This window comes from Parus major, chromosome 8 (genome assembly GCF_001522545.3).
Source record: "Parus major isolate Abel chromosome 8, Parus_major1.1, whole genome shotgun sequence".
NCBI lineage: Eukaryota > Metazoa > Chordata > Aves > Passeriformes > Paridae > Parus > Parus major.
In genome coordinates, this window is record NC_031777.1 from 2,443,319 (window position 1) to 2,464,060 (window position 20,742).

Genomic DNA, 20,742 nt, shown 5'->3' on the forward strand with positions numbered 1-20,742 from the left:
ACAAAGGATGCCCTGCATTTCTTCCAGCTTGCTGAAGATAAACTTTGCCCTGCACATGGAACCGTGTGCAATGGAGCTTTCCATCAGGAGTAACCCAGTTGTTTGGGCTTTGAAGAGCAAATATTCCACTAGAAAGAACAGCGCCTCTGTTAAAAACAAAACAAAAATTATTCCCATTATCCTGTTGACAACAAAGCCTGTCAGTCCAGGTAGGCCTTCTTCAGAGCTGCTATTTATCCCCTCCCCAGCAGTTTAATTCCACAGGAGCAGCCTAATCCTCCTGCTTTGATCAGCTGCAGAACTGCTTGTTTGGAACAGACGGATGCGCGGAGCCGTCACCGCCTGCAGTCACTCATCCCGTGCAGCTCCCAGCCTGGAAGTGAGCACCAGGCAGCACGGAAAAGAGCTGCCTTCCTTAATTACAGACCAAGAATATTTGTAAATAAATAAATGTACAGAACGTTTATTAAATAGGCCATTTCTCGTTAGGATCTGAGCAGATAGTTTTTCTCCCACGCACTGAAGGAAAGCCCAGGAGATGAATTTAAGGTCGTTGGGCAGAGGTGGGTGGATTCTGCCTCCTCTTTTCCCCACTGCTCAGAAATAGCTTCAGGTTTTGCAACACAACTGGGAACTTTCCTCCCCACCAATAAAAATTTCTCCCAATGCAAGAGCAGCACCAGATAAAACAGAACTGGCTCTCAGATGGCACACTCCCTGCTCTGTTTAGATTTCAAATAGCTATTTGAGCCTTTGTTTTCAGTTCAAATAACCTCTTGTCACCCTCCAACAGGGGAAACTGAAGATCTAGATAAATCAACTTTCCAAGGAAGCTCATGGCAATGTTATGCAAAGCAGAAAGAATTAGTCCTGCACAATCCAAGGGCAAAGCAGCTGCGCTCGCTTCCAACACAGCAGAATTGGAGTTGAACTAAAAATCCAGAAGTAGGACCCAGTATTAAAAAATACCAACAATGTCAGTCTTGAAAGATTAAACACTGAATGATGACCCAACCCAAATCTGTATCCAGCCCCTTCAAAGGAGAAGTTGTCGATTCTGTCCAGATGTAACACTCAAGCAACTAAGCCTTGCACATGAAGCACTTCCTTATTTTTGCTTATTCCTGTAAATAAACTTAAAATTGAAGAAACAGAGAATGACAAAACACCAGTTCCTAAGCAGGTTAGCTTAGCTTAGCCTACAAACTGGAAAAAGTAAAGAATGGGAACTCACAGCAGCACTTTTCTCCATTCTGTTACAGCTAACTATTTTCATCTGACAAAAAATAATTCATTAAAATACCATCACCTCTTTGGGTTACAGTTACAAGGAGCTCCTAAAAGACAAAAACCTGTACTGAGCTCAGATATTATTCTGAGATGTTTGGTTTTACTTCCTCTATTTAAAAATCTCCCAACAGCAGAATCACATGAGGACTGTGAGGTCTGATATTTGCAAAAGAACTTCAGGAAGTTGTGAATTTAGCACTATGTCTAAAGTCCTTCCCCCTCTTTTAAAAAAAAAATTAGATAATTACAAGTGGATGTCCTGCAATTAGTACAAAGTGATGGTACAGTAACATTGCAGCAACAGAAACTGAACACTTCATTCTCTAGATTATGCTCTCACAAGATCATTTTCAAACTCCATGATCTGGCTGAAGTAACTGCAAAATATTCTGATAAAAGACTGCAAGTAAATAGTTTCACAGAAATCTCTTCTCCCTGCAGTGAATGGAATAAATCCCCCTGCAATATTTTAATTTTGTACTTCCAACACAGTTCAGTATAGGACTTAACAAAAATAAAGCCCTTTGGGTACCAGAAAGTTAAGGCAAACTTGAAGCTAAAATTTGGAAGGTACTATTCACTATTAAAAAAAAAACCCAAAACAACCAAATTTGAAAGACCACAGTAACAACCATTATCTTGAAGTTCTTGTGCCACTTCCCCTTGCTACAGCAGAGAATCACTCATTTATCTGCTACTGCATGTGGTGCTTATCCAGCAAAGGTAACAGAAAAATTGAGAGTTTGGCCAAGAGCCATAACAGAAACTCCCAAAGGATCAGCATAGCTGGAAGTTATGCTGGGGAAATTCAGGTGGCAGGAAAAGAATAATGACAGAAGCCTTTTATAACCACTCCAAAGACAGAAACGGTGCATGTAAGTGAAAATCTCAAATAGAGGTTGAGCTAATTATGTACAGAACAGCACACAATGCTGTAATTCCCCTTCCTTACTTGATAAAGCTTCCAAACATCTCAGAAAGTAATTATCACACTTGAGACCAGCTACCATGAGCCACATGCTGCTGCTGAATGCAAAACAAGAGAGGAAAAATAAACCAAAACAAAATAAAATGAGAATTGTGGCCAAGGCGGTAAGAGGGTGATGGAGCAGAAACCCTTCCCAAACTCACCCCATTGTGACCCATATACCTCAGCAACCATGAAATCACTCCCAAAACGGATGGAGATGACAAAACCCTGACCAGACAAAAAGGATTCAATGAAATTGCCTGACATGTAGAAGACAGCAGAGTTGCTACAATTAAGGTTTGCTGCCTTTGGTTTCAAAACAGCCAGTTAACACATCCCTGTAGGTTAGGTAAAGAGACCATGGGCTCACCATGAAGGACTCGTGTTACTATTGAAATACCAAATTAAAGGATTTGGCAACTGAGCCATAATATATTATATTGCCAACAGTAGGGGGAACTTTCTCAGCTGGTGAAGAGTTCCTGCATCAGCAATCCCTGACTGACAGCTGGGCTGTTCCAGCCTCCCTCTCCATGTCCCCAGGGAAGTGAATTTTCTGCCTGATGACTAATTCATTACTCGGATTTGTGCTTAGGCAAGTCCAAGCCCAGATCAGGCTCCTTCCAGTGCTGGATTCCTCCTGAGCTGGAAGAACATTTTGTTCCATCTCGAGTGCTACCACCACATTAACCCTGTTCAATCCACTGAGAATAACACCTGGAACTGAACCTGGAGGAGCTGCCTGAAAGCAGAAAAGGGATATTAGTACAGATCAATTCTAGCTGAGCTGTATTTGGATCTCTGAAACAGGAGAGGCAGATTTGAAAGCTCTTTTGTCAGGACTTTTGGAGCCTTTGAGGCTTGAGTTCAAAGTTCCATTTAACACCACTGGTAGCAAACTGATCTTCCCCTCCAAGAACACATGGGTGCAGGTAACACCAGAGCCAAAGACAGTGCCCTCATGCCCATGGAAATGTGAGGCAGGCAGCAGGATTTGAGCCCTGACCAGCTCCTGCCAGGCTGGCTGCACACAGATGAACCCTCCACTTCTCCCCTCACCACCCTCCTCACTCCTTCCCTTTCTGAGCCCTCTCTAAGAAAGGACATCTGCTGAAGAGAGCAGCAATAAAGCTGTGGCAGGCTCCCTGTTGCTGATATATTGCTAAAACTCACACCTGATGCATGGGGTATTTTTGCAGGATCTGAAGTGCTGACCAGAACCAGCAGTCACTTTTCAGCAGGATCAGGACAGCAGATGGGGCTGATCAGGTGTGGTGAGCCCTGTCTCTATCCTCTCTGCCTCCAACTGCTCAAAATTTCATTCACAATCTATATTTTACTGGCTTATCCTTTGAAACATGGAGCTTTAATAAACGAGTCTTACTGATGCCGCATGAATTAAATCCACACCGTAAATGGCTGTCAAAATCATCACCTCCAGCATCCAAAATGCAATCTCTATATACACAAGTACCACCTGTGAGCATGATTTAATCCAGTTTGATCACAGACAAGAAAAAGGCATTTTGATTTTTTTCTTTTCCTTTGTCCTCCCTGGGAAGTTTTCCTGTCTCTAGATGATAGGGAGCTGTAATCCCCTAAAGGCTTTAGAAGCACATGAAGCTTCCAAAAGTCATTTTCCTGCATCTTTGTTCACCAAGGTGCAGGCAGAACCAAGCCAAGGTGCAGCCCCAAGCAATCTAATGGAGGGGTGTGTTCTCCTGTGGCTGGGCAGAGGAGAAATTGAACCTTTGCCTTGGGCTGCTGCAGAGCTCAAGGACCATGAAACAACATGGAATGCCCTATCAGGCTCTCAGATCATTTCTCTCCTTGCTTTCTGAATGCTACTTCTGATTAAGGAAGACAAAGTCACACCAAAACACTTGAAGTACAAGCCAAATTGCATTAAGCTGTTTATAGAATTCACTTGATAGGTCCATCAGCCAATTCTGCTCATTATTACCCCATTTTACTGCATGGCCTGTGACTCAGTCCTACAGCTGAGCCCATAAAGAACCTGGGTTCACTCTCAGCAACCACACTGTACATGCTGCTGATGCTCTGCCACACAGCATTCAAAACACAGAAACTCCTAACAAACTCATACAAATGATCACTCAGCTGGAACAGGAGAGAATTAAAATGAAAAAAGGGGGGTTTAGACCAGCAGTGCCCATTTTTCCCCTACAGCTGACCCAGGAGTGACAAGAAGAGAGGCTGGCACTGAACTCTGCCTCGGCAGATCCATGCAGGGATGGGATCCCAGCAAGGAGGTTCCAGAATAGCAGCCCTGGCCACGTGTCAGAACAAGTCTGCAACAGCGGGACAAGACAGATCCCAAATTATCAGCTCACCCACGCTGATCTTTGCAGCTCCTCTGCATTTTGCCCCACAAAGACATTAGGAGCATTTATAAAAGCATGCAAAAGCAATTACAGTAAAAATAAAAGCAAGGTTATAAACACAGTCTGGATGTCAAATTTGCCTCTTTTTCTATTTAGAGCTGGCATTTCAGCATGCAAAAAATTCTCACTCCCCCTCTAAAACGTGTGCCTGGGGCTATATAGCACATGCAAAATAAATTGCATTTATATTGGTATTTATATTCCCCTCTTCTCAACAACACTGCCTTGCCTCTCTTGTCTAGTCAAATAGCCTGGCAGCTTCTCATCAAAAAGTAGAAATTGGTTTTCCATCTCCTAGGAGATAAACAAGGCTTCCCCCTTGCAGAGGGAAGTCGAGCTGCTGAGTGCACAATTTGAGAAGAGTCAGTGCCCAGAAAGGCTTTGCACCATCCCAGTGATGTCTGTGCCCTCTGTGATCCCAGTCACCACCCTGGACAGAGAAAAGCCACTTTAAAAAGTAAATTTATGTATTTTCATGCAGTTTTCTTTGTGATTTTTAGTTAAACATAGACAACTCTGACTCATGGTGCTGCTGCCTTACAACTAAGGAATTTTATGTACTCTTGTCATACCAGAGGTTAGTAAAATATGCTTTATACCTCTCCATGGTTTTCCCTTCTCAGTTCCCAAAAGAACTGAACTATAGGATCAGGCTTTCACACTTAGGCTGTTCTAATTCAGGGAAAAAAGGTTACCACACTCAACAAAGACAACATAAAACAATCTAAAATATCTTAATGTCTATATAAAAAATATCTTAATATCCATATGGCCAGGTAATAAATAGAATAAACCAGAAATTTTTGAAGTAATTGTTTTTAACAGTGGCTTTATAAAACCAATATGCTGCAGTTTTGCAGTTTTCAGCTGTTACTAAAGTTAAAGATTATGTATTTACTAAAAGCACGGTTACATTTTAGAATGAATTGTCTGCTGGATGTCAAACTGTAAGGCTACAGATACAGTGTTAAAAAAAAACAAACAATACAGGTGAAACAGGCAACTAGCTTTCATTTTTACTTCAGAAATCAGGAAAGACACGTCACCGGGACTGGGATGACTTTTCACCACATTGTTGCTAATTGTAAAATTACTTAATCAAAGAGACCTTCTCATGTTGAGAGAACAATTGTGCAATAGTCTCTGTGTGCTGTGGCCTTACAGCAGATTCAGAGAACAAAAAGGACCACTCTAGGAAGAGGGACAGCCTTTGGTCCTCCCACCACATCACACAGAGGTGCCACCACTCCATGGCCACTGGCACATTGCCCATTTTTCTGAAGCATCTTACAAGCAGCTATGATGTAGAATGAAATCTCCTTCCAGGGACACTTTGCTCATTCCCTTACCCACAGCATGCATTTTTAAAGAGAGAGAAACCAATCAAGCTTAATTCATGTTGCATTATTCACTGAGTAGCTACAGACTCATCCAAAAATCTTAATTGTCTAATAATTCAAGTCACCTATATCAAACACAGCGCCAAAGGAATGACTAGAAAGCCTGAGGCTGCCTCATACACACTAAATCTTGCTGTTAAGACATCTAGTGAAGCCTTTTTTTGAAACAAAGCAATAAATAATGGCCTCTTCCATAAACATGTGCAGTGCTCTTCATGTGTACAGCCTCTGTGCTGCCTGATATCTCACTGCTGTCTGTCTCCCAGCTTTGCAAATCTACTTTCCAACCCTTGAGTTCTGACCATTAACATGAAACCTGGCACATTCCAGCTAAATTACAAGCACTGTTAATTCATCTAACCACAGACTGGCATCTTAATGTATGGGAAAGCAAATGCAGGAAGGGGAAAAAGAAGAAAAGGGAGGAAAGGGGGGAAAGGCACAGCTGAACATTTCCTGTCAGAGAAACCTGTCTCCAGGCCCAGCCTGGACTGCCAGGTCCAGCTCCCACCTTTACCTCCTGCTCTACACCCAGCTCGTGGATTATCCTGGGTTTGACACCTCTTAGCACTCAATACCAAGGTGCTGAAGTAGAGAAAAAAAGGTCACAGGACAAAATGACAGAGAGAAACAGTGAAGGGTCTAGAGGGGAAACCATGGCTGAGGCCACTGGGTGTGTTCAGCTGGGGAAAAGGAGACTCAGCACTGTCTACAGCTTCCTCATGAGGGGAAGGAGAGGGGCAGACACTGATCTCTGCCCTCTGGTGCCTAGGGACAGCAAGGTGGGAATAACCTGGTTTTTTGGTTGCATATTAGGAAAAGGCTGCTCATCCAGAGGGTGACTGGGCACTGGAATGGGCTCCCCAGAGAAATGTTCACAGCACTAAGCCTGACAGAGCTCAAGGAGCATTTGGACAGTGCTCTCAGGCACACAGTGCCAGTCTTGGGGATGGTCCTGTGCAGGGATGATCCTCATAGATCCTTCCCAACTGAGAATTTTCTATGGTTCAATTAACTGCATGTTCCTAAGCCTTGAGCCTGCTCTTTGGTACGCTTAGGACTTGAGTTCTTCACGCAACAGGAATGTGTCAGAGCAGCCTGAGCTGCTGCTGAAGCTGCACAGGACACACCACAAAGCAGAGGAAAAAGGAAGAAGTGTGCTCAGCAGCAGCACAAGTTTCCAGGCTTGTCCACACAGATGAAGCAGAGAATCAGCCATGAGCTGGCCATGGGGCAAATGGAAAGGGTGAGGAAATCCAGCATTTCCACTGACCGCAATCACAAGTTTCCTTCATAAAGAAATAGTGATCAACCTGCTAAACAAACCACCTACCCTCCATGACCTTCTTGGTTACCCTGAATGATCCCACACCACCCTGAGAGCCCCAGAGAGGCTCCCACTGGCTCCAGGAGGTTTTCTGAAACAAGTGGTTTATAAGAAGTGAAAAAGCTCAAGCATCTGCAGGTAGGACAGGACCCTGAGCACACCAGCCAGCCCTGAACGTGCTCTCACACCACAGCTTCAGAACCTGTGGTCTACAGGACAGTAATGACATCAAACCTTGTATTGGCTGCTTGTCTCCACAACCAATAAATCACCTTCAATCACTCAATCACTACTCACTAGCCTGGGGATAGACTTTCTAGCAGAGCCTGTTGTGTTAGTAATGGTTTTAATGTGAAAGAGGGTCACTTTAGATTACACATAAGGAAGATGTTTCTTACACAGTGAGGGTGGGGAAACCCTGGTACAGAGAAGTTGTGGCTGCCCCATCCCTGAAACTGCTTAAGGCCAGGCTGGACACAGCCTGGAGCAACCTGGTCTAGTGTTTTACTAATTTAATTTACTAATTTTACTAATTAATTTACTAATTTTGTACTAACTTAGTACAGATGTTGCTCAGGTGAAAGGATGGTGCAGGTTTCATCAGGGGATTGCCTTGTAAAAAGATGAGGAGCATCTGGAAGAATAACACTGTCCAGTGGAAGGTGTCCCTGCCCATGACAGGAGGGCTGGACTAGATGACCTTTATAGGTCCCTTCCAAGCCAAACCACTCCCTGATTCCACCCTGTGACTCCAGCTCTGTGCCTAACCTGACCTTTATTCTACATCCATGTTACTCTCATTACTGGTTAAGCACAATTCAGCTTCTTGGTGCTCATCACCCAGGAGGAAGTCGCTGTACCAGTGGCATGGGTGGGTGTGCTCTGCTCTGAAGGCACAGAAAGTGGCAGGGCTTGGTACAAAGCAGTCTCTGTGCTGCCTTGCTGTGAGCGCTGAACCGCTTCTGACAGCAAAATGACTTCTACATGATCGGTACTCCACGTTTTCACTCAGGCATCTGTGCTCCAAATATTTTAGTGAGCATCCAGCTGTTCTCTCTGGACCCTACTCCAACCATATGCACTGTTTACCTTTCAAATTTTATTGCTCCAAGGGAAGAGAAACCAGACATCATCTCCTTCTCTAAATGCTGGTATGCTGCCAAGTTCTCCTCCTGTCCACCGTTTGCACATTCTGGGAGCTAACGTTTTCCACAAGCCCAATAACCTATTTTTCTACAGCTAATGCAATACCTGGCATCAGGTCTCCAGCTGAGAAGGGGATTGTCATGGGATTGTAATTTTTTTTTTTGTTAGTTTACATACTAATTATAAATACAGAGGCCTACAGACTGAATTACAGCCTAGACAGAATCAAGGAGCTGCATCTGGGGTGTAGGACACCAACCCATTGTCCTATGGGTGTGTGACAACACACTGAAATAAAGACAAAGCATTAATCTCTTTGTGGCTGCTTCTGATGTGCAGCACTTCTGTTGAAGACTCTTTTAAGCCTTAAGCATTCCCATGTAAACAAAACCTCAAGCCGCTACAAAGTAAGCTTGTGCAATTGGAAATAAATGTTTATTTTGAAATAAAAAGAAGACATCTGCATATACACAGACAAATCTTAAGCCTTTGATCAACCCTACAAAGCATGTCTGCATGTAACAAAAACTGTCAGGCTCATAACTTCCTCTGGAAAGAAAAAGAATGTGATGTCCCACACCCTACTTATTCACCAAGATTATTTATCCCCCTAAAGAACACTGTTTTGTTTATTCAGTAACACAAATAAATCCAAACTAAAGATCTGTAGCTGTCAGTTAACGGGGCAAGTGCTTTTCGAATGAAAGCAGAAACAAGGGTGGAATAACATGGGACAGGCTGCCAGTGCTGGCACTCTCAGAATGTCCCAAACTTGCACCTCTTGCTTTCCTAATCCATCAAGAGTAAACAGGCAACCACGAAGATTACGGGCCCCAGCAGAGGATATCTGTCACCACTAAAGCTTTTCCCCTACCAATTAATGTTGTTTTAACACCAGCTCTTACCTTTGGGTTTGAATTCTACCCTAGAACATCTGTACTCCCCACTCCTACCCCAATACACCATTCCATCCCCACACAATCAGTGTGATCCCTGTTTGAAAGCTGCCACTGGAATTGGGGATTGGGTTTAAGTAATTTCCAGAATAAGAGGATACAACAGGACGCTCTTGTACCATCTGATATTTCAACAACAATATTTGTTTACACAAGTATTAAAGGGAGGATAAATTTAAATATCTGGAAGGCAAATATTCTAGGAAATAATATTTAGAGTGGCCCCTGTCCATTCAAGCAGATAATGAGGATGAATAATTTACAGCTGCACTTTCCTGTCCGCAGCATTGTAAGGAGCTTGGGGAGATGCCGACACATCTGCTCACCAAGTGGAATAATCAAGAGCACTCCAAGCAAGAGTGGTCCAGTAACCTGTTTTATACTTAGGTGTCAAATGGAACAGGAAGCAGTGGGAGGACAAGGAAACAACAAGAGAACAAAACAAAACCAAAAGGAAAACAAAAAACAAAGAAAAAGAAAACCAAAACAGCACGCTCCCAGTGAGGTCAGAATTTCATGCTTTTGCTACGCTCAGGTTTTGCCTCTAAATCATCACAGATTCTTGCTAAAGGTATCTTAGGGTCAAAAAAGGTTGCCTGGTCTGGCACACTTGCAATCAGGCCTTTCTGCCATGCCACAGGAACTCAGGAGCTGTGAATGATATCCTGGGAGCAGCATCCACTCACCCTCCTTGTTCCAGTAACAGCGAGCAGAACGCTCCAAACAGCTAAGGAAGCAAACACACTCCAGAGAACTCTCCAGAAAGCCAATAAAGTCTCATCATACAACTGGGAATCCAGCATGGTTTGATACCTTTTCCAGTGATGTGCAAGGGATTGAATTAACAGACTGCACACTAATTTAGTACAGATGTTGCTCAGGTGGAAGGATGGTGCAGGTTTCATCAGGGGATTGCCTTGTAAAAAGATGAGGAGCATCTGGAGGAATAATACTGGCATATAAAAACTGTCATTACAAAGGAGACAGATGGATGGGGAAAAAAAAAGTATCTTTGAACAGATTAAAGAAATCTATGTGTACAGCTAGGAACTGCCAGAAATGACATGCTACAGTCTGGAATAACTCACATGGAACACAGGGAGCCACAGCACCTTGTAATTGTGTGAGGGGGCAGCTATAAACAACCTCTTCCACTTATACAGCCTGGATTGGTTTTGCTTATCCACCTCTACAAGGCTTTTTGTTAAAAATCACAGTCCGTATATTACCCAAAAATAGGAAAAAGCAGATAGACATGGGTATGATTCAATGTAGTACAGTGAGAAGGGTCACCATATATCCACAGAATAAACTGCACAATTTGGAGCCAAGATCCTCTTCCCAGCAGCACTCTGTCCACTAAAGCAGCACAAGCAACTTTCCCTTGCAGACTTTAAGAGTCATTCTGAAGTTAGGTTTGTTTACCCACCCACAAACAGAAAATGCCTAGATACAAACCCTAAGAAAGCTATTCATGATGGGTGGCTCACCTATTGCCTTGCCTTGCCTATTATTTACATGCCTTGGTTGGGTAGCACTTTTTTTAGTTGTTATAAAGAATTTCCAAAGTGCTTTCAGCATTCCACTAAGCAATAGGAAGCATTTCTGTCTACACACAAATTTTACTGACTTAGTAAGCAGCCTGCAGCAGAAAATGAAGAAATTCATTCACAAATGCCAGATCACACATGCAGCCAAGCAGAATAAGAACCAGGAACAGCCTCAGCTTTGCTGAACAAAACTCCCTTGTCTTCACAATCCAATATATTATCCAAAGATTAGCTTACAATTCATGCAAGGTGAATCAAAGCCAACTCTGGAGCTCTGCAGCGTGTCTGTGATCAACGAGATCAATTAGCAAATGGATTTTAGTTAGACCAGTCTAAAATGAGATTACATTAGGCTCATACTGGGAGGCTGGGTTTCAGTAGCACAGCTCTGTAGTTTCTGTGCTAAGCTCACAACAACACAGAAGTATCCATTGCAAAATCCATATTAAACTGGAAATATGCAGGCCAACAGCCAGCCCCTGACAGTAGCTACTACATTCCCTCTCAAAATTCAAGGAACGTGCTCCATCTCCTCTGATAGGGACTAGAGCAGCGTTCTGGGCACGATTTGTGTGCAGCCACCTACTAAACCTGGCCTAAAGTTTCTATGAACAAATGCAGAAGGGCTTAAAAAAAAAAAAAAAAGGATGTAAGCAACAGGGATGGAAAAAAGGTGAAGCACAAAAGGTGAAGGAATTAGTGTAACTGCCCTCAATTAAGGGTGGGTCAGGCAGACAGACTTCAATAAAAGTGGTTTAAAACAGTGTGGATTATATTCTCTACTGTAAAGAGGAAAAGACCCAACCCCTCCAGAAATGAACAGAACATTGTTCTACTGATGGAAACTGTCTTAGTTGCTTTCCTTTTGTTGAGGTTTTTAAAGCATCAAAGGAGGCAGAAGCACAAGTTTAAATTCTAACAGTGTTTAAAAGAGCATAAATATAATGTCATTTCATTCACCTCCTCTTTCTTTGCCAAATCTGTTTACACACAAACATCACAGCACATTACAGAACATCCACTGTAACACAAGCACTGAAATTAAAGAAATCAAAATGCTGAATTTACAACAAGCAACTCAAGCCCACCTTGAAACCGTAGATAACCCTAGCCAAGCCCAGGAATTCCCATTCCAGCATCAGACTACAAACTTCCATTAGCACAGACACCATTTGCTCACCTTGTCAATAATAGACCAATGGACAGAAGAGAGGAAATAAAAAAAAAGGGTCTTATAATTGCTACAATCTCCCATAAAAATATTGCTGGATTTTCAGTAACATTAGTAAATTGTCTTTAAAAGTTACTGTAATCAGTTTGGCCTACACAGAAAACTTCAGTTCCTCTTAGTCTTATTCTGTTGGGGAAAAAGGTTTGTGGGTGGGTTTTATGCAATTTTGCTACTTTAAAATAATAAAACAAGACTTTCCTCTTTGCCAGAGTATGCTGAGTTTTCTGAAGATAACCCATAGATTTTGGATTATAGCACCTTTAGAAACCTAGTTCTAGGACCTGTACTTTAGAGAAGTCTGATTCTTTTAACAAAATTTGCAGGATGAGTTGAGTGAGCTACTAACAGTCAGATTAAATTTAAAAATTACACCTGCCTGAGCATTGCTCCCACAAAGTTTTCAGCTTGGAATGCACCTCTGAAGAGTTTAAGGACAGACTGCCCCATCCTACACACACTCTCTTAAACTATTAATTATTGCAGCTCTGGTTTTAAAATTCTAATTGAAGAGCAGGTGGAGTTAAGTTAAATTAAAAAAAAAAAAATCACATTTTATTAACTACGTCACACCTCATTTCCCAGTTCTAATCAACAAAAGGAAAGTAATTAATGAACTAACATGAAGAATGACCAGCATTACTGATGTTAGACAGCTGACTTCACCAGGAGCAGCACTTGTTCTCCTTCTCTATAAATATACAAGAAGCCTAGGGCCATGTTCAGAAATTAGTAAAATTAACTCTGCAATCAAAGTGAAAATAATAAAGGTAAGGAGGTTATAAAGCAGTTGGAAATCCACATGAAGGGCAAGAAAGTAAGGAGTGAAGCAATACAGAGGCAAAAACTCTTCAGTAGTTTAAAGACAACAAAAGGAAGAAAGATATAGAAATTAAAAGGCTCCATTAAGAAATTTTGCACAGATCATCACTTAATTAAACAAACTATTTAAAATGCAGTGAGCTTAAAACCAAACATCTTACTGGAATAACCCAGAGCAGTCAGAGGCGATAAACACATGCAAATAAGAAGAGATACTCATGTCCACATGGGAGAGGCAACACAGCATTCAGGGAGGAACAGAACAAAAGGATGAGACTCTTCCAGCTCAGATCACCAGTAACAAACCAGGAACCAGTGTCTCTCCAGCACAGCTATCTCCCAGAGTGGCTGGCTCTCACAGGAAAACAAAGCTCTATTCTCAAGCAATGAAGAAAATACTTCCACCACTGAATGACCTTATAAGCAAGAGGAATCCAGCTGTTGCTGTCTCAAACTATACAAAGACATTTATTGTCCCAATGAAAGAGGACAAAGGGTTCTAGCAATCACAAATAGCACACAGGCTGTGAAAGGCCAGGCATTTGCCCATCAGGATATTAAGTTTACCAATTTAGGAGGACTGAGGACAGAAAAGTAGCAGGACTACGTGTCCAGCACCCAGTGCCAAGAAAAACACAACTGTGGGTTACAATTTGCTTACCTTCTATAGAAGGGGCCTGGTCCACAGCTGCATATAGCATCTCTTTCAAAGCCTGCAAGGGAAAAGCACAGAACAAGGAACACAGTTAGTATTAAGAGGTAAAAAAAAAAAAAATTACACTGTTTTGATACACCTGTTTGAAAACAAAAGCAATTAAAGCCCTTTTATCCTGCAGACTGGCACAGAAAGCTATGGTACGTGATGTCAAGGCTATCACACGTATTTCTGTTCACAAGTGAAACAGGTTCATGTTTACTGACTGCTTTGTCTAAAACCTGTTATCTTACTAATCTATAAAATTTATTCCAACCATACATTTCAACATCTTCCCTCAGAAAAATGTTTCCCAGTTGGTAGGATGCTAAAGGCTTTACATTAAAAAAATGAAGAAATAACAAGAAAACCTGAAGTGTTGCGTGACACAGAGGAATTTGTCAAGGCAAATGGAGGAAAAGCAGCCTCAGGGATTTCTCACCACTGTTATACAGGAGCACAAAAACACACATACACTCTAAAAGCTAAATACAACATGATGAAGGAGATTATGGAACCAAGGGTGACGGCGTTCTCTAGAGATGGGAACCAAAGGGCAACATTAACACCAGCCAGAATTAATTAATTAATCAGGTTTCAGGTCCTGGAGGCACCATGAGCTACCTTGCAGCTCCTTTCTGGAAGGGCTCTTTCCCAGGCAGTTGTTAAGGTACTGGTGTTGCTCCAGGCACAGATTAAAGATCTGCTCACTCACATCCCCATAAACTGAATTCAGACCAATGACTGAAGGAATGAGACGAGTTCAGGGGAGGGTCTCAATGATGATCAGGGGGTTGGAGCATGTCTGCTATGGAGACAGGGTGAAAAAGAGCTGGGGGTGCTCAGCTCCAGGGAGATCTCAGAGCCCCTTCCAGTGCCTAAAGGGGCTCCAAGAGAGCTGGGGAGGGACTTCAGACAACAGCCAGGAATGACAGGACAAGAGAGAATGGATTCAAACTGACAAAGTGCAGGTTTGAATAAAATATTAGGAAAAAAATTCTTCCCTGTGAGGGTGGTAAGGCCATAGCACAGGTTGTCCAGAGAAGCTGTTCCAGTGTCCTGGAAGTGTTCAAGGCCAGTTTGGACAGAGCTTGGAACAACCTGGTTTAGTGGAAAGTGCCCCTGCCCATAGCAGGGAGCTAGAACAAGATGATCTTAAATCCAACCCAAAACATTCTAGGGTTTTATCAATAATCTGAACCATAATTTGGGAATTAGAAGCCACAGGGAAAGACCCATTCCTACTGTGAAGTGATTTGCTTACACACACACACCTCACATCTTAAAGCCCATACTGAACGTATGCCCTCTTCCACCACCACTCTCTCACTTTTGAGCCCACAAAAATCCAACACAAAAAAGTCATTCAGGTCTTCTTAGTTCCTATCTATTCTGCCTGATTCTCATCATATCCCTTACTTGTATAAACCTGAAAGAAAACAGAAGCAGAGGTGTGTGCCATAGCACCCCAGGACAAAACCTCCCAGCCTAAATGACAAATCACCCAACACCCTCGAGGTAAAAAGCACCAGCTCAGCAGCTGGGAACTGAGCACTGTTGTAACACGGTGGTTACGATCCTGTTGGGTAAATACAAGGTCTAAAGGACAAGTCTGTTTATCACAAGATATCCAAGGTGGCTGCTTACACCGGCAGCTCTGGCATCTCTCAAAGGTCTGGCTCCTGAGTCCACAGAGGTCTCAACAAAGGTCACTTGCATAATTGTTTTCCCAACTAAGCCACTGCTGGATGATCCTCATTCCAGCAGCACAGCTCTCCTCTACTCTTGGTACTTTTCTAAAATTCCTCAGGAACACTGGCCACTTCAGTCCCTTTCCCCCATGACTCACCAGTCAGCAGCACATGATCTGCCCCCTGCACACCAAGCAGTCAAAAAGTCTTCCTCCTTTTCCATCCCACTCGTCATCCTCACCTACCAGTAACTTTTTCCATGAACCACAACCACATGCCACAGGCTAAACAAACCAAAGAGACAGCACATTGAAAGTCACTGTAGTAATAACTCATCTCTTAACCCACCCAGAGGCAAACCCAGTGTAATTCCTGTCCCTGGTTTTATCAGTCATTTAAAAAAAAGAAAAAAACAAATTAAAAAGGACAACACTGACAGTCCTGCACTAAGCAATCTTGAAAGCTGAAGGTGTCAGTCGTCCCAGAGACCTCTCCCCATGCAGACTGACATAGTACAATCTGGCAGCTGCAGGGCAGAAGATTTTGTTACTGCTTTCCTGACCTATATAAGTAAACCAATAACCTGAAAGTGAAAGACTCTGTGCTCCTTCACACCTAAACTATTTAGTCCTCTAGATTACAGAATTTTAGAGCCGATCATTTACAAAAGTTATCCATCACTGTCAATGTGAAACACTTAGGAATTACTCTTCCTGCCCTCAAACTAAATAAAATGGGTTATTTCCCTGCTTTAGACTGTGCCAGTGCTACAACTCACACAATCAGTAAACTTGTGGAAATATATATGAGAGAACAAAAAAAAAAAGGCAAAAAAAGAAAACACTTGAAAATGCAACCATCAGACCCTAACAGTGAACAAAACTAAGGACAAAAACCTTAAAACACTCAAAAAACCCTACTGTTTTAAAAGGAGTCTTTCAAACCACTTCTGCTCCTCTAAGCTCGTCCGCTAACAGCCGGAAGGACAAATAGTGAAATAGCACAACAGATTTGTGTCAGGAGGTGGCAAGCCTGGGTGTGAACTGCCTATCATGAAGCTGGGTTTGACGAGCAGAATTGGCCACCTCCCAAAAACTGAAAGCCTGTTTCTTCAAGAGAGACTCTAAAGGCAAGCAGGCAACCTCAGCTATCAGTTTCCTCTCCCCCCACCTACTTCCTGCTGCAGGTGGTGTCTGGGAGAAATGATGCCTAAAACTCAGCAACCTGTTTCTCTTCTGCAGCAGCAAAAGGACTTAAAAAACCTGGGATCTCCCTCAAAGGGAAGGGAGGTCACCTGCTCACACTTTTACCCATCTCTCCCATGAACTTTGCACCTGTAATAACTGTTCTGCTCCTCCTCCCTCCCCAGCTGCTGCAATTTCAAAGGTATTATGTACTTTATCTATAAAAATGCCACCAGATTTCTGCAGAGAAACAAATTCAGGCCAGATTAACTGCAACCAAACAGCCATCTGGCAACTGTGCAAGTGAGTTGTACAGTTCCATCAGCTGGACGTGCAGACACACACATTTAAAAGTCTGAGCAGGCAGAGCTATGTTCTCCTCCTGAAAGCAATCCAAGAGAGGGACACAAGAGCAAAGGAACCCAGGAGGGTTTGTGGATAAACAGGACTAACAACCCCAGTATTTCACTGCATCAAAAATGAGCATTATATGCAGCAGAGCACACTCTCAGCCAAAAAAAAAGCAGTATCAGCTGAAATCCATGCGAGAGTTACCTGAATTTTTTTCAGTACTGACTATGTGGAAATGAGAATTCAGTTGTCTGACACAAAAAGCTGGGATTTTGTTTGTTTTCATGCTTTTCCTGTTTTCCATTTTTCCTGTTTTCATAGTTTTCCAAAGGAACTGAAGGGTAAATGAATGGCACAAAACTTTTAAGGCAAAACGGCCATAGTTTGACAGGCTAGGAAAATGTGATTCACTTTACAGAAGAAAATACACTGCCAGATCCCCTAAAACAAGGTGAGCAAACCTTTTCACTGCTGCTGCCAGGGTAAGGCACATCCACATCATTTCATGCAATCTTTAGAAGGGAAATTTGGAATGGAAAGCCAAATCAAGTCAATCAAGGTTTGTGTAAATATGAATAGCATTCATTGCCATTTTCCCTCTTTTCTGTAAGCCAAGTGCTCCTTCTCAAAAAGCAGATGTACAGTAATGGTCACTGCAGAGCTTTTGCTGAAAGAAAATAAGAATCTAAGTCACACCTATTAAAATATATCTTACTTTTGCCTGTTAAAAGAAAATTAATGGATTTTTCTCTCCCTAAAGCTCTCACCCTGACTACCAGCCCCTATACCCTGGCAACTTCCATACTTCCTGCAAGCACACTTAGAATACTTAAACTGAATATTTTTGGAGGGAAAGAGCATGTTAATGGTAAGAAGTTTTGAGGACTGTCAGTTGTTAAAGACCACCTGAAAGTGAAGCTACATTTTTAGGTGTTAAAAACACAACAATCTCACTCTTCTTTCTGATGTTATCACCAACAGATTACACCTGGTCTGACTGGCAAAGCTCCCCCAGGCACACTCACTCCAAACCCCATCCAAGGATCTCACAGGTTTCCTGGGTCCTGCCACACTCCAGGAATCCAAAGAAAATAACTACAAATACCAGAGCAGAAAATTAAGAAGAGGGCATGTAAGCTTTACAACACAGAACGACTTGGAGGAAGCAATTTTTACATCAACTTTTAGTCCTTTCATGGGGAACAGCTTCAAACTGAATGAGAGCAGGGTTAGATCAGATATTATGCAAAAAATCTTCCCTGAGGGTGGGGAGGCCCTGGCACAGGTTGCCAAGAGAAGCTGTGGCTGCCACATCCCTGGGAGTGTCCAAGGCCAGGCTGGATGGGGTTTGGAGCACCCTGGGATAGTGGAAGCTGTCCCTGCCCATGGCAGGGGATGGTACAAGAGGATTTTCAAGGTCCCTTCCAACCTAAACCATTCCAGAATTGTGTCATCTTAAAGGTGACGTGCTAGAAACAGGAAGAATTTTTTCAGAGTTAAAAACCTACCCGGGAAGATCTCTCACTCTGAAAGGGTGGTTCCCGCTTTAATTAAGAAGGAAAAGATAGAAACCGTGAGGTGAAGAAACATTATAACACTATTAAATATACAAATAGTGTTTTAAAATGCTACTGTGACACCTTCTGTGAGCAGCGCAGCACACAAGTAACACAAGGCGAAGTTTTAACCTCAGATTTGCTAAACGCCCGGGAATTTTTCTGGACAAAAGAGGGCTGGGTGCTTTTTGCCTCGGGAATAATCAACAAGTAAACGGAGGTAGTGCTGAGCTTTTATGCACTGCACCCACACGACCACCAGTTACTGAATAATAAATGCCAGGCTATTCCATCACTGTAAAATGCATGAGCAGGAGGCTGACTCACATCCAGCCAGCTGCAACAAGGCAAACAAAGAGTTTGAAAGTTGTTACTGAAAGGGAGGGTGAGGTTTGTGTTTTCGTTCACCCCACATTAAGCTGTCTATCCTAGGAGGAGATTACTTGTGATTAGAAAGAGTAACAACTTGAAGGAAGTTTTTACTGAAATCTACATTTTAAACTGGGATGGAGGAAGGGAGGATGACATAATAATAGTGCCCCAGTTAAAACAGCTGAAAATTAACCTCCCGTAATGAAAACAGTGGCAGAGGAGCAGCGGAGCTCTTCACACATTAATCGAGGTGTTGTAGTTCACTGGGTCTCCTTACCCTCTTACCCTCAGATCTTTCACCCTTTCATTTCCCCCCTTGCCTTCCCCTCCGACCCACCTCCAAAGCTGCTCTTGGGAAGATATCCAAGTTTTCTGTTTCCAGGAACAGAAGACAACTCTCACAGGGATAACCCATCAGAGACATGATGCAGAACTGGCCCTTTATTTTATCAAGACAATGGTTTTCCTCCTCCTCAAAGACTGATGGCATTATTTGGCCATCTAGCTCTCCACATAACTCAAGGAGATCACAATATTGTTGTAAAGCCAATTCCAACTGCAGTTTTTATTTAAACATCCGTTCCTCTGCAGTCAGGTAAAGGAAAACAAAGGAAGAGTGAAAAGGGCAGATATAAACTTTTTAAGAACGACATTATAACAAAGCAAGCTAAGATAAATGTGGTTTTCCTTGCAAATGCAGACAGATTAATAGGCATAAGATAAATAAATTGCTATTATAGTCCTAGGGAGAAAATACAGGCCCTCAAACAATAACAAATGTTGCGTGGTTTTAAGTGAGTCAAGCAGTCAAGAAGTTTTGCTGATCGTGGCTGTCCTATAATCAGATTTCCGTTGTCTAGATTTAATTATTACTTGTGGAAAAGACGGCACCTGCCACTTTTACTGCTGACACTGGAATAGGAAATGGTTTTACTACAAATAACCACCTCCAGCTCCATCCAGTTCAACCCAAGCCCAGAACCGGTGTGATAAATCTGAAACGATGCAATCAGCGTGACCTTTAGCAGGCTGGCACAATAAAGCCCAAAAAAAGCTGTATTCTGCAGATAATTCACGATTAATGCAGCACAACTTGGTGCAAACAGTGCTCACAAACGCCCCGACTGGAGCGTGAAACAGCGAGATGCAGAGCCTTACTTAAAAATGATCATAAAACGGGAGTTGATGGGGGTTTGGTGCCTTGTTCTGGGGGGCTCGGGGGAGTTGATGGGGGTTTGGTGCCCTGTTTTGGGGGGCTCGGGAGAGTTGATGGGGGTTTGGTGCCCTGTTTTGGGGGGCTCGGGGGAGCCGAGAGCGGTACCGGTGAGCCCGGCAGGGTGGCCGGAGCTGCCCAGCCCAGCGGGATCGTCCTTGGGAGGCCGGGAGCCTCTCAAAGTCACCGCTGCTCCGCCGCCGGGGCCGGGAACCGGCGCTGGTGCTGAAGCCCCGCCGGGGCTGCGGCGGGGCCGGCGGTGCCCGGGTGTGCCGAGCTCCGCACCGCGCGTGTGCCCCGACCTCTGTCCCCCGGCAAGAGGTTACAGGCGGTAATTAATTCATTAATTAATGGACCGGACAGCCGAGGGGTGCCGGACACACACACATACAAACACACACACACACGCTGCCTCTCCATCAGCACCTCCCCGCGGCACGGCGGGCACCGGGAGGCGCGGGGGGCCGGTGCCCGGAGCCCTGCCGGGGGCCGTACCTCATACTGGATGTACTGCTTCCGCCACTCGGGGGTGATGTGCGCCGCGAGGTGCTCGGCGAACTTCATCCTGCCGCCGCCGCCGCCGCCGG

The 20,742-nt window shown here is 43.4% G+C and overlaps 1 protein-coding gene across 1 annotated transcript in view; it reads right to left on the reverse strand.

Annotated features, from left to right (window-relative positions):
- Positions 1 to 20,736, reverse strand: part of XPR1 (xenotropic and polytropic retrovirus receptor 1) — a 108,393-nt gene extending 87,657 nt beyond the window's left edge. Inside the window, exons 1-2 of the mRNA XM_019007668.1 lie at positions 20,651 to 20,736; positions 13,756 to 13,807 (exon numbers count right to left, since the gene is read on the reverse strand). Coding sequence (XP_018863213.1) covers positions 13,756 to 13,807; positions 20,651 to 20,719 — 121 coding nt within the window. The 5' untranslated portion in view covers positions 20,720 to 20,736. The remainder of the gene's footprint in view (positions 1 to 13,755; positions 13,808 to 20,650) is intronic.
- Positions 20,737 to 20,742: the final 6 nt, after the last annotated feature.